General features: G+C 52.3%; 6 protein-coding genes across 6 annotated transcripts; 1 reads left to right on the top strand and 5 right to left on the bottom strand.

Moving 5' to 3' along the window:
• Positions 1–126: 126 nt before the first annotated feature.
• Positions 127–1,036, bottom strand: BU26DRAFT_468182 (uncharacterized protein). The gene is made up of 3 exons (XM_033825281.1): positions 893–1,036; positions 604–841; positions 127–551 (listed from the first exon to the last, which is right to left on the bottom strand). The coding sequence occupies exons 1-3, from the start codon at positions 1,002–1,004 to the stop codon at positions 533–535; spliced, it is 369 nt and encodes a 122-aa protein (XP_033677126.1). The 5' UTR covers positions 1,005–1,036; the 3' UTR covers positions 127–532.
• A 514-nt stretch (positions 1,037–1,550) lies between these two features.
• BU26DRAFT_571357 (uncharacterized protein) lies at positions 1,551–1,772 on the bottom strand (the record flags this gene model as incomplete). The annotated part of the gene is made up of 2 exons (XM_033834127.1): positions 1,551–1,653; positions 1,702–1,772. 2 exons carry the CDS (start codon positions 1,770–1,772, stop codon positions 1,551–1,553), a joined length of 174 nt encoding a protein of 57 aa, XP_033677125.1.
• On the bottom strand, positions 1,746–2,338 carry BU26DRAFT_166598 (uncharacterized protein). Its single transcript, XM_033820213.1, has one exon. The coding sequence runs from the start codon at positions 2,208–2,210 to the stop codon at positions 1,821–1,823; it is 390 nt and encodes a 129-aa protein (XP_033677124.1). The 5' UTR covers positions 2,211–2,338; the 3' UTR covers positions 1,746–1,820.
• A 426-nt stretch (positions 2,339–2,764) lies between these two features.
• BU26DRAFT_555820 (uncharacterized protein) lies at positions 2,765–3,865 on the bottom strand. The gene is made up of 2 exons (XM_033832340.1): positions 3,543–3,865; positions 2,765–3,494 (listed from the first exon to the last, which is right to left on the bottom strand). The coding sequence occupies exons 1-2, from the start codon at positions 3,587–3,589 to the stop codon at positions 2,831–2,833; spliced, it is 711 nt and encodes a 236-aa protein (XP_033677123.1). The 5' UTR covers positions 3,590–3,865; the 3' UTR covers positions 2,765–2,830.
• Positions 3,866–4,806: 941 nt separating this feature from the next.
• Positions 4,807–7,664, bottom strand: BU26DRAFT_511041 (DUF726-domain-containing protein; the record flags this gene model as incomplete). The annotated part of the gene is made up of 2 exons (XM_033827266.1): positions 4,807–6,422; positions 6,473–7,664. The coding sequence occupies 2 exons, from the start codon at positions 7,662–7,664 to the stop codon at positions 4,807–4,809; spliced, it is 2,808 nt and encodes a 935-aa protein (XP_033677122.1).
• Positions 7,665–7,955: 291 nt separating this feature from the next.
• BU26DRAFT_166514 (uncharacterized protein) lies at positions 7,956–9,711 on the top strand. Its single transcript, XM_033820212.1, has 7 exons — positions 7,956–8,450; positions 8,504–8,723; positions 8,789–8,911; positions 8,960–9,184; positions 9,231–9,393; positions 9,452–9,510; positions 9,654–9,711. Exons 1-6 carry the CDS (start codon positions 8,374–8,376, stop codon positions 9,457–9,459), a joined length of 816 nt encoding a protein of 271 aa, XP_033677121.1. The 5' UTR covers positions 7,956–8,373; the 3' UTR covers positions 9,460–9,510; positions 9,654–9,711.
• Positions 9,712–13,646: the final 3,935 nt, after the last annotated feature.

Genomic DNA, 13,646 nt, shown 5'->3' with positions numbered 1-13,646 from the left:
GCAATGGAAAAGAACTCTCGTACGCATCTCATACTTTTGGCCTAAAGCATTTTTCTGAATCGGGAGCTTACTGAGTGCTTGTAATGACTGGTATTTGCCCCTGAGCGCAAGCGACTAAAATGGTGACCAAGATTCTTCTGTCGAATTGTGCATGGAGCAAATGCATCTTTTCTGTTTTTTCTTAGAGCGTTATGCTAGAAAGAGGTACAGTATGAAAGGGCTACACAGACTGAAGGACACTTTCACATGTGCAATATCGACATTGATGGGGTACAAACCGATTATTAGACTTGCCAACACAAAGAAGTAGAATATGCTGAAATCCATAACTAAACTCAACCGTTAAACCTTTGAGAAAGAGGTACTCTTAGGCCTTTCGTCCTTTTGCCGAATCACATTTGGATAGGTTTTGACGTCACGGGCCTCGCCGGCGCGAATTTTTGGTTTCTATCTAACAGCCCTTCTTGACGGCTTTATGAAGTGTATCAATTTCTGGCGAAACCGTTGCTTGCATCTATGGTTCATGGGCTAATTAATTATCGGTTCGAGACCTGCAATGTTAACTTAGATTACCATACACGGAAAGTTTTGGATGCTTCTTACATGTAGTCGCATTTAGTGCAGCGATAAAAAATGGTAGACCCCTCATCCGCCCCGCGAAGTTGCATTTCTCTGAAGTACATTTCGGGATTATCACAACGAGGACAAGTTTGAGATGTTTTTGGCCAAGAATCCGCATCGTTTGGGTCGACTGTCTGGATTTTTCCGTGATGCTTTCGCTGGAGAGTTGATGGAAAGGCGTCAGGTCTGGAACTCGTTTGGGTTGTCAAAGGCCACCTGTCTGTAACATTATTAGCGACGTATATTTATAGGGTTAAACATATGAACTTACTCGAATTGTTGCATTGGCAGACCTTGCACGTGATTTTCTTTAAGTTGGGGGGTTCCCTGTCCAACAGGTTTCCGCAATCGGTGCAGAAGAGTAGAGTGCCGACTAAAGCCATGACTTTGATGCTCGTGGTCGAGGTTAATGGTGCGTCCAAGAACATAATTTTCTGAACTGCGGGAATTATATTTTTCCAGCTTAGTCAGCCCGCAACTGTCTTGGCACATGTAGAAGCGAGGGCAACGGTCATCTTTAATGAGATCACAGTTTGACCTCACAACCCGGAGATACGACTACGGCGAGAACCCGATCTTTGGAAACAACGCGATATATTGCACGCATAGCCAGCATCCAGGTGCATCGCCCAGTGCGCCTGAGGCGCTATGGCGACACCGTGGCCTCTCATCCCTCATCCCTATGCCACTGCCTCGTGAGCTATAGATTCTTCGAGTCCATTCCGCTCCCCTTATGGCATTGCTGGGGTTGCAGCCCATCTCCAGTTTTCTCCTTGTTCGAGACACAATGCCCCTCATTCTGCTAATTAACGGTCGAAGCTTCGTGAATAAAGGAGAGTACTCACATCGTCCTCCAGCATCTAGACTGAGCATGACTGCTCCTCCTTGTCCGCAACTTCACCCTTTATAGCTCCGTGCTGCTCGTCCTCCTATTTCTCATGATAATCCGCATCCACCAACTTCTTCCCTGGGATTTTCCTCTCCTCCATCAGACGAATCGAGAGGTCGTACAGGAACTCGTGGATGGTGTGCCTGCATGGAAATTGTCGCACCCATTACGGGTCACCATCGAAGGCGTACAGGTCAACGAGGAGCTTCCTCATGAGATTGCCCACCGGTGTTCCGTCATAGACTTTCTCGATGATGCCCATCATAGGCAAATAGTTTACCACTACCGCCGTGACCACAAGGTTTTTAGACTACCGATCCTGAAGCTTCTCGCAGAGAATGTAAAGGGGGATCAAAGCATTCCATTCAAGAATGGCGTTGTCCCAAACTTCCTGGGTCAAAGCTTCCGCCGACTTCTTGGTCTTTCCTTGTTCTGCGTCTGTCGACTGCTCTGAAATATCGGCGTCTTGGACGTCTCCGGAGACGGTGTCGTTGCTCTTGTGGTTTTCGGCATATAGGCTAATTGCATTCCTAACAGGGACTACATTCTTGTAGAGCAGCTGCAAGTAGAGCTCGAAAACGTGAGGCTTATCTTCCGGTAAGTTGACAAGGTTGTCGTCAGACTCTTTCCATGATCCGTTTAGGGCTCTAGCGAAGAACTCGGAACGACCAATAATCTTATCCTTGTGGGCTCCGAACATCTTCCCGCGGTTGCCGTCGCCCACTCGAATTTGGACGCAGGGACTGCCAAGATAGCTGCTCCCTGTTAGCTAACCGCTGCATAATACGCCATATGACTTGCTTCCCTCGTGGTTTCATCCTCTGCGACCAAGACTTTTGGGTTGGCCATTCTGTTGTGCGAGCGGAAGCGTCTGTTGAATCGTATCGCGGCGGATGCGTTTGTACGGCTGTCGCCAACGAAAAAAGCGACGTTATCGTGTAGAAATGGTGTGAGAAGGATTCACTGCTAAAAGCTCGTGTATGCGAGGCGGGGGAGGGAGATCGAGGGAAAAGAAGGTTTTGCTAGCGCGTTTTGAAAGGAAAACTTAAAAGTGGCCTGAAGTGAAAGGCACTGGGTATGTTTGATGAGGACCGCCATGAGTTCATAGAAAGGCACCGAAAGAGCTCTAGGCTGTGAGATGTCTTGGAGAGAAGTAAAAGACTAAGCTGGAGACGGTTATCATGAAAGCAAGAAGGGTCGTTTGCTGTTTTGTACGCTATTGGCATACCTAAGCGTCCGCCCTTAACCCTCATCCTCCTGACCATGAAGCGTCCAGTCTCTCGTGTCAAATTCTTCATAGTGTCTGACATTAGCCCAGGCTTAATACCCGGTACTGTTGCCTTCCTGCATGCTCTCTAGATACTTAGTGCCATTGGAATTCTTCGCAGTGTTCTGTTTTCCTTCGGTCCGTTCATTAAGCAAAGTAGTGGCGATATCGACAATGAACTCGTGCGGAAGAGAGCCAGCTACTTTGGCCAAAGTGGAAGCAGTGACTGAAGTCCACAAATCCACCATAAGACGCCTGGCTGGGCTATTGCTGGTGGTGCCCTCATAGATAGTCCGCACTGCACGCGGCGGAGGCCCGCGGTATCCTCCCCTATTGTGTCTGACGTGAATCATGGAAAGGATAGCCGTTACGGTAGCGTCCTTGGCCGAAGTGTCCTGCAGCTTCTCGCATAGAACGTAGAGCTCACACATAGTCTGATATTCCTGTCCGATTGCAGCTACGCTCGGTGCCTTTCCGGCTGAAGTCTTGGGTGTCGTGGTCAGTTTATTTGTGTACACTAGGTTGACGTAGATGCTGAAGAGCTCTGGCTTGTCTCTTGGTAACTTGACGAGTCGCTCCTCCTTCTCGATCCAGTTTCCGTTCATGGCTCGGCGAAAGAACTCCGATCGGGAACAGATGATACCTTCGTGTAGCAAGAAGTTCTCGTCATTGGGCGCTTCCCCAACGCGAACCGTAAGGAAGGTGGACGGATCGAATCTGCTAGTAGTCAGCACCACCCACAAATCGTGCGCACGGAACACGCACCTCATCATGCTGTCCTTGGACGCTCGGAGTACGTTAGATCCCTTCATGTTTGTAGCGTCGTTCTCGAGGGTATCGGTCTGACCGAGGGTATCGCGGAAGGATGTTTTATACCTGAAGTCGCGGAGCCCACCGCTCGGTTCGTACTACCATCACCTTCACCTTCACCACCAGCATGACCGCCATCCGACTAGCGCTCATGACACCTGTCCAATCACTAGCACATACCTCCACTCCTCTCTTTACCCCCTACTTGCTCACGCCATCTTCACCTTCACCACGTCACATGATCTTACTCGCTAGCGGGCTAGCGGGCCTTGCCCCCACTATATAAACCCCTCTCCCACCCCTCCCACCGTCTTTCTCCTTCTCTCCTCACCCAGTCTGCGAATCCTGACCTGCGGGTTAAGTCGATGTAGCAGCCGTGGTACAAACCTGCCACCCCCGGTTCCTTACCGGTCCCCAACACATCTATGCCTTCCCCATGGCAAGAACCTCGCACACCAGACCTTTTCACCTCCCTTCGATGCCTTGGCATGGCTATCCGCCCTTGAGGCTTGCGATGTGCTATCCGGCTAGTTGGTTCTTGGTTGAACTGGGCTGGTTGTGCGAGTGTTGGGTTACTTTACTGCAGGAAGAATGAAAGGGCGTTAAGGCGCTCAGGTCGGGGTATGGCGTGTATCAGTCCGCTGGTACGTGCTGCTTTGGTTACCTGTCTGACCTGGGTAAGACGTGCTGCTGTCCGACATGTCTTTGCTTCTCTTTTTGTGAATGTGATGTGATGTGATGCGGTGCGCTCCTCTCTACCCCCCCTCTTCGCTCCCTTGCCCAACCCTTCGGCTCCTCAAATCCCCCATAGCCACAGCCCTCCGTCTTCCTTCACCCCGTTTTTGCGCCATGCCTTGCCCCACCGTTGGTTACATCCACCTGTTCACGCATCCCCTTTTGAAAAGGCTCTTTGTAACGTCCTTTACCTTTACCGCTTGGGTGAATTAGGTCTTTCCACCTTCGCCCCTCTTTGCTCCGCGCTTCATAGATCCACGAACTCCCATGCTCTTTCGACGATCACTGTCCCACCGAGCAGATGAAAACCCAAAGTTCGACGACCCGCGGAGAATGAGACGCGGTAGAGGGACGACACGACTGAGGCTTGAAGAAAGGGACGGTATGGTTGCAGGAGAGATCATATTATGACGGGAATGAAAGGGCATCATATCATACAGCACCACCGCGATGTAACACACTCGCTAAGACGCCTGTCCAAACATCACATCAAACCATAATCATTATCATCCAAAGGCACCGGATCTACCATGCTCAACTCTCCAAACTCGCTGCTGATCTCATCGTCACTTTCACCATGCTCGTCGGCTGACACCTCGCTGACCGCGACGGTGGGTACCCGCTTCCCCGCTTCATCTGGAGCAGAGACTGCTGGCGTAGTGGTTCTCGGGTGTTTCAGCATCTCTTCTAATGGCGGTGAGAATTTCTGAGCGTCCAGATCGCGCATGGTGATCTTGTAGTTTTCTGAGGAGGAGGAGGATGCAGACTCGGTGAAGTTGGTGCGTTGGGGAGGCGTGGTTGGCGTTGGGGCAACGTTTGACGGAATCTGACGTTGCTGCGAGATAGAAGCGACGGGAAACGTAGATTGTCTAGTCGTAGCCGAAGTACGACGGTCGTTGGTCTTGATGGCACCGGAGAGTGGGTCCATCTCTTCAGATGCTGCGCCCGGAGGTGCTTGTCGAGTGATAGGCGAGGATGTTGGCATTGCCGTTCGCTGCTGAATTGCCGGCTGTTGTCCCGACCTTTGTTGCATGACCATCATCGGCCGTCGGAGGGGCGGTGGTTCACTGGGCGGCTGAACTTGGGTCGCAGGAGGTAGGTCAGAGACGTCCACCAAATGGTTCGACCTGCCCTGCACAACGATCATTTCCGTCGCGCCCTGAGCAGAGGGATCAGGCTGATGATTCTCCTTCTTGTGCTTCCTCACATGTTCCCTGACCTGCTGCTTCTTCCTCTCAGCCACCTCCAGTGCTCGCTCTTGCTCGGCTACTCTATTGAAATCAACGTCGCCGAAGCCGATCTTCGTCAAGATAGCGCCGACGAGGTAGCGGTACCTGTCATGACCTGTCACAAGCTTGCTCATATCCGCGTTTTCGATGCTGTGGACGTCCTTGACCTCTTGTAGCCCAGCAACCCCAAACTCGAGCTTCGTGGATCGGTAGAGAAAGCCTAAGATGTAGTCGTCTGTGCTATATACGTTGGCCACGCGTGCAGCAACCACAGAACGAATTTGCCTCCAGGATTTGCTGTCGGAAGGCACCGGCGCACCCATAAGCACAGCAGATTCGACCAGACCGAACGCGTGTTGTTCAGCGAGCTCGACGAGACAAGCGTAAATCACACGCGCTCCGATTGAGTATCCCATCAGCGTCACGGGGCGCTTTCCTTGTACACCATCGATGAGGGCGTGAGCAAGAACCTTTCCCGCCTTATCGGCTCGAGCAAGGGCAATACTGAATGGGTTGTCCAGGACGCTTGCGACCTTGACGAGACCGAGGGGCCACAGACCAGCGTACAGTGCGCCGAGGAGAGTCCGGCTGACAAGAGTGTACGTCACCCCATCCCAAGCGTAACTGAAAAGGACATCGTTGAGGGAGTTTCCGAGGCGGAGCATAGCATCTAGCTCAAAGCGAAGAGCGAACGGTTCGGTAGAAGAGGCATCGATCACTTCCCAGGGTTTATTGACGTCAGAAGGTGAGCTGAGCCAGCCGCTGATGCCTATTGAGACCCGTAGTCTGTGTTGCTCGCGCTTTCTAGGATCTCGAGCGTCTTCGTCTTCAGCCCATTCGTGATCTCGTTGTACTGATGGCCGCTCGGGGTCTGCAGAGCATGTGAGCCAGGCAATTTTGGAGGGATCTGAGGGAGCTAACCTTGGACCGGGATGAACTCAAAGTCTTGCACTTCTTTTGCATATTGTTCCATGATTCGTCCCGTCATCTTGGCGCCGTAAGCACCGAACAATGACCCTACAAGAACAGAGCTACCAGCTAGAGCTCCCAGGTATGTTGAGACGACACCAAGGCCCAGTCCTCCCATCACCGTGCCAATGCCCGCCGCGAGCAAAGGAGCAGCAAGGCCTCCAGTAACGCCGATGAGTACTGCGCCACCCACGGCGGCAAGGCCAACTTTCCATTTCCGCGCCGTAGCGTCGTTGGACGCTTGCTTCTTCGCAGATTCCTCGGCATCCATCTGGGAAGCGGCTGTCGCAAGAAGTCCTTGGGCTACCGACTTTTCGTGGTCGGCAAGGAGATCCTCTTCGAGCTCTAGGCTGCTCGCCAGGTGTAGTAGCAGGACACGCGAATGCGCCGGATAGTGCTCCAAGCTCAAAAGCAGCAGGAGAAGGCAATGCAAGATTAGGACCCTCTTCTGATCGTCGAAGGCCATGAGCTTGTTCTCGATAACATTGTAATGCCCGTGCTTCATCCTTCTGCTACCCGCGTATGCCTCGCTGCGAAACGGATCTCCCTCAAAGTCAATCAGCAATGAATTGCCTTGCTTCTGCCTTTCTGCCTCCTCTAGCATCTGCTTCCTCTTGGTCTTCGCCTGTCGTACCACGTCGCCCCTCACACAGAGCACGTCACAGATACGGTGCATGACGCCGGCTCGCCATTTGTCGAAAAAGGTGAGAGCGCTTCTCCGCAGTCCCTGCATATGTGTCGACTCCACCTCCTTTTGTCTAGCTCTCCTCGCTCTCTCTCGCGCCATTGCTGTCTCATCTTGGAGCTCATTGAAGCTTATGAGGTCTCGCTGCGGATTCGCTGGTTTCGGGGACAAAGGGACAGCGGAGGTCGGGGAGGCGGTCTCGTGTGTCTTATCTGGATCGAAGGTCGCAATCAAGTCGCTTCGCATGGCATCGGTGCATAGCAGCACGAGCAAAGCGAGCTCAACGCGGAGGGTGGGCGTCTCGAGGACCGAGGTGAGCGAGGCTCCTTCATCCTGTTTTGCGGCTTCGGAGCCAGCGCCGGTGATAACATTGGCGACTTTAAAGAGCATTCTTGCCGTTGCACTCGGTGTAGGAGTATCGAGATGGTTGCCTGGGGAGGGCACGAGCTGATATGGCATTCAGGACCCGCGCCGTATGGGGCTTAGGTCTCGCCAGATGTGGAGGATTCGGCCCCCAGTCCTCGCAGCTTCGTCTGTCGCAACAAAGTTTCCGAACATGTTGATATTTGTCTGATGCGCAAATAATGAGCGCTGACAAGATATACGGCAGTGAGCACCTGGCACCGATGGATGCCGTGATGATGCCTGAGTAGCGATTTGTCGCGACGCAACGTGACCGCGCGTTAGCGTGCTGGTGGCACTTTCCCTCTTTGGGATGCCCCACCCTGTGCCGCCCATCACCTTTCCCCTCAAATCATCACCCGCAACTACGTGAGTGTCGTCACGTCTACCCAGCTAATCTCGCACCGAGCGATATCTTGTTGAACATGCAGGAGAGACTCCACTCTCAGCTCGTCGCCCACCTCCCACTCTCCGTGAGAGCCCACGATGACTGTCGCCATGAACATTGATCTCCTCGGACTTCCGGTGTGCCGGTCTATAATGCAACGAGGTGCATGAGGGGAGAGAAATGTTATTGCTTCTTCATTGCTACGGCGACACTGCCACATTCATTGGCTGCCCTTCGCATTCGTGGCGTTTTTTTGCCAAGCGGGGTTTCGAGCTGAAAGAATGTCTCAGCTGAACTGCCCCTGACTTCTCTTCTCGATTTCCGTCGAAGCGCAAGCCCACATCAGCATAACTTTCATCCAGAGATCAGACCTACGGCATGTCTGGACGAGGTTTGATCATTCTCGACCCTCCCGCGCCGGAGTGGACAATCCGGCATGGCCCGCCTACGGTTGAGTAAGCTCTCCAGGCACAAGCCGCAATTCGACCCATTAATCCGAACGCTCCAGCATTGTCATGGTCCATGGCCTAAACGGCAGTCGCACCACAACTTGGACGCAGAATGGTTGCTTCTGGCCCCAAGATCTCCTCCCGCTAAAGCTCCCGATGGTCAGGGTTATGACGTTCGGCTATAACGCCGATCTGGCGCTTAACTACTCGACTAACGGCATCAGAGAGCATGCAACCAAGCTGCTCACCAGTCTCAGAGACAAGCGGGAGGAACCAGATGTGAGTACACCGGCCCGTTGATGGCATGTGGAGCTCGAAGCAGAATGCTAACAATAGCTTACAAGGAGCTCAATCGACCTTTGATCTTCATTTGCCACAGTCTAGGGGGCATTGTGGTCAAGAAGGCACTGCTGAATGCCTCGATAGATGAAGAGTACTCTGCTATCTCGCAGAACACCAAGGGCATCGTATGAGCTGCCATGAATTTACGGAAGCCCTGTGCTGACGAGATCAAGGTCTTTATGGGCACTCCGCATCGCGGATCAAACCTCGCAAACTGGAGCGCCATGCTTTCCGGCATTGCAAAGCTCATGTTCATGAGCCCTCCAAAGAAGCTCCTTGACGACCTCAAGACCAACAGCAAAGCACTCAGTGACATTTCCGAGGATTTTGTGAAGATTGTCTCGCGATATAGCGTGAAGAGCTTCTACGAGGAGAACAAATCCAAGCGTTTCGTCACTGTAAGCTCCTCTCCCTAGGCTCTAGGCATAGACTAATATGGGGGAGATTGTCACGAGGGACTCAGCTACCATGAATATTACGCAAGAAGAAGCGCTTCCTATGGAGGGAGATCACGAACAGATCTGTAAATTCTCGGGCCCTGAAGATGAGAGGTTCGAAGCTGCTTGGAAAGCTGTCAGGAGGCTTATTCCGCGAGAAGAGAACCCGCGTACGTAGGTCACTTCAGACCCATTTAATTCCATGAATTGTGCTAACGCACGATGCAGAGCATTAACAGTAGACCAGCTCAGTCTACTCAACAGTTTGCCTGTTTCGAATATATACGGTGCGTATGATGCGGAACACATGCTAGCATGTTCTCGTTCTAGCTTTTCAAAGCTCTCCCTAAATGCCTTAAAGGCATAGGACAAACTAGAACTTGTTGAAATGTTACCTACCCCCTCTCCTACTGTCACTAATGCACTCTAGAATCACTTGAAGAGATCGAAGACCCCTGCCCCGGAACGACTGATTGGGTTCTCTCCCATACTCTCTTCACTAAGTGGCTGACTTCGAAAGATTCTCACGTCTTGAGTATCCTCGGAAAGCGAGGGAGTGGCAAATCAGTCTTAGCAGCGTTTCTTTTCAACTCTGGAATGCAAGAACTCCTGGTCCATCGTCCATTCTATTTCGCATTCAAGAACCACACCAGCAGCCGGTCCGCATCCGCAGGTACGTCTGCCGCGGTGCACATAGCAGCATGTCTGAGTTTGACTCTTGAAAGCCACTCATCATGGCGTTCAACGGGTTGAGTACAGACAAAAGCGCCGCGATGTTTGGGATCGCTTTTCTTCGCGCCAGGCAATTGCTAATCACGATCACAGCATGGGCCGCACTCATTTATCAAATTCTCACTGAAGATCCTACCCTATTCTCCAGGGTCTCCGCCCACTCGACACTATCTAGGCGGCTATCCCCGGGGTTTTCCACAAACGTCTGGACGGAAGCCCGATTGAAGCAGACCTTTGAGCGGCTTCTTCGGGAGTTCAAGCACCCTGCTGTCTATATCATCGACGCACTGGACCAGTGCGACGAAAGCGCGGAGAAAATCATTGATTCGTTTACGTTGTTAACCACGCGCCACTCTCAAGCAGGGGTCAAAGCACTCTTCTTGAATCGGCAAGGTCCGGCTTCGCTCAGTCTATCAGCAAAGGTCCCTACCACGATCGGCCTTGATTTGGACGACCAAAGTCAGCATGAGGACGCCATCCATATCGCAGTGAAGCAGAAAGTGGACGAGCTATGCAGAAAGCGTCACTGCCCACAATTAGCCGGCGTGATCACTGAGGATCTCTCTCAGAGGTCCCAGGGCATGTATCTGCTCCCTTTCATGGCAATTCGATCACTGGAGAAGGCCCATCTTACACGGAAGAACATCATGGAGACGTTGGACCGATTCCCAGATGATCTGATGGCCGCTTACAGACAATGCTTAGATAATGTCAAAGAGACCCACCGACAGCTGGTCGCCACAGTTCTTCTGTGGGTAGTCTTTGCGACTCGACCCTTGAGCGTTAAAGAACTTTCCTCCGCTGTTGCCTTGGATAGCACAGTGGACACATCTCAGGACCTTGAGCTTAACACAAGCGTCGACCTGCTTGGTGCAGAAGGGGTGGCTGAGCTGCTAGGATCTTTCTTCAGGATCTCCAGAACGGAAGAATCGCCATTTGTTTCCATAATCCATCACTCAGCGAGAGAATTTCTCCTCCGCGCAGAGCGAACAAGCGGAAACGCATCTACCTCAGGGCCACCGCCGTGGATAACGAACACGTTCACAAGCTCGACTCGGCCACCATCAACGACAGCCGCTCTACACAGCTTAGCAAACCGGACGCTCGCGAACCGGTGTTGTCTCTACTATTCCCTAACCTCGGAGATCAGGGACGAAAGGGACTGGCTAGCAAGAGTATCGCTCAACCAAGATGAGATGATATTCTGGACAATTGCTAGGAAGAACGATGCTATGACTGAGGCGGTGCGTCTTGACGACTTGCACAGGGAACTGCCTTCCTTTAGAGAGCGTTACGACCCATACGACCTCCGTACACTACACGTACCGTGGCACAGGACGCCATCAGCTAGTGCCCATAAGTTTACTTCCTCCCAAATGTCAATAATTGGCCGGAGAAGACTACCAGTCTCAAAAGTCCCAGGCCCCATTGGCAATGATACAACAAGCCTGGAAATGCCTGCGCTGAAATACTGTATTGAAAACCTGCCGGAGCATGCCAGGCTGGTTGAACATTCAAATATCGCCTTTCATCGGTCATTCGCCGCCTTCTTGCATTCGGAAGTCGGATCTGCCTGGATTGCTAGCTTTTGGATAATTCGAGATCCGGGGCAGGCGTATGGACTGCAACCAGCGCTCCATTTCGCAACAACTCTGGGCCTTGAACCAGAAATCCGGTCACTGCTTGCGTCTGGCGTCAGTCCTGATAGTCGGGATCAATTTGGGAACACAGCATTGGATGTTGCCGCCAGCACAGGCATAGTGGACATCCTCGACTTGTTATACAATATTGGGAAGGCAAACATCCATGCGCGTCAAATGCAGTCATTCGACCCCCGAGACGAGGTTTTCCAAAAATGGAACACCGTGTTACATACTGCGGTATGGTACGGACATTATTCTGCAACGGAGTATCTGCTCAACGCAGGTGCAGAAGTCCACATTCCTGACCTGAATGATATGACGCCTATCGACATTGCGATAAGTACCGGTAACAGGGCGCTTGTTCAACTGTTGTTGAACAGGTGGGGTGAGGATGCAGCTCTCTTCGATGCCGCAAGCCGTGGCCGTGTTGAAACTTTGAAGTGGTTACTCCAGGATAACGATATTGATACTTTACATCGGAGCAGATCACGGCTCCTTCCTCTTCTCCACACCGCCACCAGCAAAGATCGAGCTCCTTGCGTCGAGTTCTTGGCTCCTATGACACTAAAAAGCTTCGACGATGTTTACAACAGCGATGGTTTGCACCCGATTCATATCGCTGCGAAAACTGGCTCCCATAAAGTCCTGGATCTCTTAGTGGGTGGCTTGGGTGTGGATATCAACCTCCTTGCTCGTCAACGTTGGAGCGCCCTTCATTACGCCTGTGTGTGGGGCAAGGCCTCTACAGCAGTCAAATTGATCGACCTTGGCATTGATCCCACACTGCGCGATGAAGATGGTTTCACTGCCTTGGACCTAATTCTGGCTGGGAAACAATTGGAATGTCTCAGGGCCCAGAGACTTGAGGTCATCTCCGTCTTCAGCGATCCGAGCACTCGCAGGAGCAGACCAAGCAGTGGCGGTAATCTGCTTCATGTAGCCCTACAGACGAAGATGCGGCAGCCTTCGTGGTTCGAGACAGGGCAGTCCACGGAGCTTGCGATAATCAATACCTTACTCAGATGGGGACTGGACCCTGGCGAGTTTGATTCGGCTCGAAATACAGCTCTCAGCCTCGCCGCAAAATGGAAGGACAAGCGCTTTCTTGCAGTATTGGACGCCTGTGGTCGCATCGATGTTCAGGATGACTCGCTTTGCCAGCTTCTACAAGGGAACCATGGGGATATCGATCTGTTGAGTGCAATCAAAGCCCTGGTAGAGAAAGGGGCAGACGTGGAGGTTCGAGATCGGAAAGGAAGAAGCGCGCTGCATTATGCCGTTTACCAGCCCACTGCAATACTCGACTTTATCATCGAAAGATGCAGGACGGTAAACATGCCCGACCACGACGGGAAGACTCCACTTCACGCCCTCGTGGAGTCTGCATATGGGAGGGTCAGCATGCTCGAAAACTTACGCACCCTACTTCGAAGTGGCACTGACATCGACATTCGGGATCGCGACGGCAAGTCGCCTCTTGATATCTACGCGGAGAACTCCCGCTTCCGGTATGACGACGTTTTAACTACCTTAGTGGATAACGGTTGCAGTCTTATCGGCTACGACGATGATTGGAAAGCGATGCTAGCGCGCAACTTGGCTGTGGATGGATCGCTGAACGACGCACGGCTAGTTCTGGCATCACTAGGCCAATCGTCTCCCTCTCGCGCTTCTCCGGACAAGACATTAAGCGGTGCAGCAGCGATGTGCAATATCGCCCCAGAAGTACTCCTAGAAGGCCTTAGTGAATGGAATAAGGCGTCCCTATTGAGCTTTCTCCTAGACGAAGGCGCATCAGTCTCGCAACTCCTTCCCTTCGTTGAATTAGTCGAGCCGAGCTATCGCCCGCACCGCCTCGCCATCCTCTGCGCTTCGTCAGCAGACCGAGAACGCTCGCTTAGAGAAAATATTCTGGAAGCGGTATTAGAGAATGACTTACTCATTGTACGGAGTCTCGTGAATGAGTTTCCGGACGGTGTTAAGGTTGCGGACGCCACGAATCGGACCACGCTGTCCTTGGCGGCGGAAAGGGGGAACTTGGATATGCT

Source organism: Trematosphaeria pertusa, assembly GCF_010094035.1.
Source record: "Trematosphaeria pertusa strain CBS 122368 unplaced genomic scaffold BU26scaffold_21, whole genome shotgun sequence".
NCBI classification, from domain to species: Eukaryota; Fungi; Ascomycota; class Dothideomycetes; order Pleosporales; family Trematosphaeriaceae; genus Trematosphaeria; species Trematosphaeria pertusa.
Note: the sequence above shows the minus strand (reverse complement) of the source record. Positions and strands in the feature narration are given on the sequence as shown.

Bases quoted from the DNA above. Each gene is read 5' to 3' on its own strand.
- BU26DRAFT_468182 (XM_033825281.1), bottom strand. From the start codon at position 1,004: ATGGCTTTAGTCGGCACTCTACTCTTCTGCACCGATTGCGGAAACCTG. The intron at 842-892 runs GTAAGTTCATAT...ATAATGTTACAG, and splicing joins CTGCCAATGCAACAATTCGA to ACAGGTGGCCTTTGACAACC.
- BU26DRAFT_166598 (XM_033820213.1), bottom strand. From the start codon at position 2,210: ATGTTCGGAGCCCACAAGGATAAGATTATTGGTCGTTCCGAGTTCTTC.
- BU26DRAFT_555820 (XM_033832340.1), bottom strand. From the start codon at position 3,589: ATGAAGGGATCTAACGTACTCCGAGCGTCCAAGGACAGCATGATGAG. The intron at 3,495-3,542 runs GTGCGTGTTCCG...GACTACTAGCAG, and splicing joins TCCAAGGACAGCATGATGAG to ATTCGATCCGTCCACCTTCC.
- BU26DRAFT_166514 (XM_033820212.1), top strand. From the start codon at position 8,374: ATGTCTGGACGAGGTTTGATCATTCTCGACCCTCCCGCGCCGGAGTGG. The intron at 8,451-8,503 runs GTAAGCTCTCCA...CGAACGCTCCAG, and splicing joins CATGGCCCGCCTACGGTTGA to CATTGTCATGGTCCATGGCC. The intron at 9,185-9,230 runs GTAAGCTCCTCT...AATATGGGGGAG, and splicing joins AATCCAAGCGTTTCGTCACT to ATTGTCACGAGGGACTCAGC.